Source organism: Nematolebias whitei, chromosome 8 (genome assembly GCF_014905685.2).
Source record: "Nematolebias whitei isolate Nwh7 chromosome 8, NemWhi1, whole genome shotgun sequence".
Lineage (NCBI taxonomy): Eukaryota > Metazoa > Chordata > Actinopteri > Cyprinodontiformes > Rivulidae > Nematolebias > Nematolebias whitei.
The window spans coordinates 63,524-65,400 of record NC_056505.1 but is presented as its reverse complement, the minus strand read 5'-3'; the positions used below and the strand labels follow the sequence as shown (position 1 = coordinate 65,400).

At 41.0% G+C, this 1,877-nt stretch overlaps 1 protein-coding gene across 1 annotated transcript; it reads left to right on the top strand.

The window, feature by feature from the left end:
* On the top strand, nt 1–1,407 carry LOC119412953 (zinc finger protein 618-like). The gene is made up of 3 exons (XM_037679964.1): nt 1–279; nt 572–779; nt 959–1,407. Exons 1-3 carry the CDS (start codon nt 1–3, stop codon nt 1,312–1,314), a joined length of 843 nt encoding a protein of 280 aa, XP_037535892.1. The 3' UTR covers nt 1,315–1,407.
* The last annotated feature ends 470 nt before the right edge of the window (nt 1,408–1,877 follow it).

Sequence of the window (1,877 nt, the reverse complement as noted above, 5' to 3'; positions counted from 1 at the left end):
ATGTGGAACACCAGACTTGCAATGCTCCAGACAATAAATGATGCTCTCAAGTCTGGTAAGCTGCACGACATCCTGCTTCGCAGAAGCGAGCTCCGTTACCTCAACAACATAGACTGTGACCTTCTTGAGGACGTCATCCAGCTCCTGAAACCTTTTGATGAGGCTACCAGGCACCTCTCCATCGATCAGGCACCTACTCTTCACCTTGTCCTCCCAACCAAGGCAACCCTGCTGCAAGGTTTGTTGATCCAGGATGGAGATAGTGCAATTGTGAAAGAGGTAATTTAATACTTTGTTTATTTTTATTGTTTAGTTTGATCATTCAAGAAGCTATCAAGAGTTTGGCCCTATTCAATAACAGTGATAAAGGCAAGAACAGAATTGAGTCTGATGTTGTCCTAAAGAAACATTGTATAAGTTAAATTTGAAATAAATTTAAAACTTCTCCACGCCTATAATAAAGCACAGTGCCTGTCCGCCTGAGAATTTTTTATGTCCCGTAATAATGATGTTGCATATATCATTATCATATCATTGCATGTGTCATCATGTGATTTCACTCCTCCTCTAGCTGAAAGAGAAGTTAGCCCAGGCAGTGGAGTTGAAATTCAAAATCCACCTGTACCATAAGCTAGCCACAGCTCTCTCTCCTAGCTTGAGGAGTTTCTTGAGGAAAACGCTCTCCGGTCAGGAGTATGAGGAGGTCGTCAACACCCTGGCAGCACTCACAGAAACAGCAGGGACAGAGGAGAGAGCGAGAAGCCTTGAGAAGAAACAGGGTGAGTAAAACTAGCATCAACAGCACTCACAGCAATTCTAAAATGTAATAACAAAATTTCTTGCTATAATTTATTTAGAGGCATTCATTCACACACACGTCTGTATAATCTAATAGGTAATGTCCAATATAGGTAATGTTCTATAAGAATCTCTTTTTTTTTGTTTTTTCTCTCCAAAGGTCCACCCCGAGAGGCAGTTCCCAGTCCCACAGAGGTGCACGACTTCTTTTCCTTTTGTGTTGAAAAGCAGCAACAGGAGGGGGACAGTGGTGGTATTTCAGAGTCATGGGGCCGCCAGTTCGTGGTACAGTACATGAGTGACTCTAAGTTGACAGGCTTCCAGTCTCTGCTCAACTTCTGGCATGAGAGGTCTGATGGGCTAGTGCCAGTTGCCAAGAGGCTGCTAGCAATCCCAGCAACAAGCACTCCTTCTGAGCGTAGTTTCAGTGTTGCTTGGAGACTGATTGAGGAGAGGCGTTCCACCCTCAATCCAGAAAATGTAGATGAACTTTTGTTCCTACATAGCAACTTATAACGACAACTATTCATATGTGCTGAAGAGTGGGAAAGTAGACTGATATGCACGGTGGCTGACAGGTGTAAAACACACAGCAAACAGTTAAAATGCACTGCAAACACAGGAATGAATCAAATTCCAAAACAAAAAAACAAATGCAACAGAAAAAAAAATCTGCAGTCACAGAAAATGGATGACACAAAAAAAAAAAAAACAAATGCAAAGGAAAAATGCTTCAAATACAAATAACACCAAAACAACTGCTGGTCTGGCCAACAGAACCCTGCAAATACATTATAGCTGAGCAGCAACTGGCCCAAAATTGGCTTATTTTATGAGTTTAATGTGCACTGAGTAGAGTACTTTTCAGCATTTTCCTTTGCATTCGTTTTTTGGGTTGTATGTTTTATTTTCTGTAATTGCAGGTTTTTTCTTTCACTGCATTTTTTCTGTTGCATTTGTTTTGTTTTTGTTGTTGTTGTTTTAGCGTTTGCATTATTTATGCGTTTGCAATGCTTTTTAACTGTTAGCTGTTGTTATAATGTGGAGTTACCCAGGTGAACAGACTGAGAGGAAAACAG

Excerpts from the sequence above, each read along its gene's own strand:
- LOC119412953 (XM_037679964.1), top strand. The coding sequence starts at position 1 with ATGTGGAACACCAGACTTGCAATGCTCCAGACAATAAATGATGCTCTC. Across the intron at positions 280-571 it reads ATAGTGCAATTGTGAAAGAG|CTGAAAGAGAAGTTAGCCCA; the intron begins GTAATTTAATAC and ends CTCCTCCTCTAG. Across the intron at positions 780-958 it reads AAGCCTTGAGAAGAAACAGG|GTCCACCCCGAGAGGCAGTT; the intron begins GTGAGTAAAACT and ends TTCTCTCCAAAG.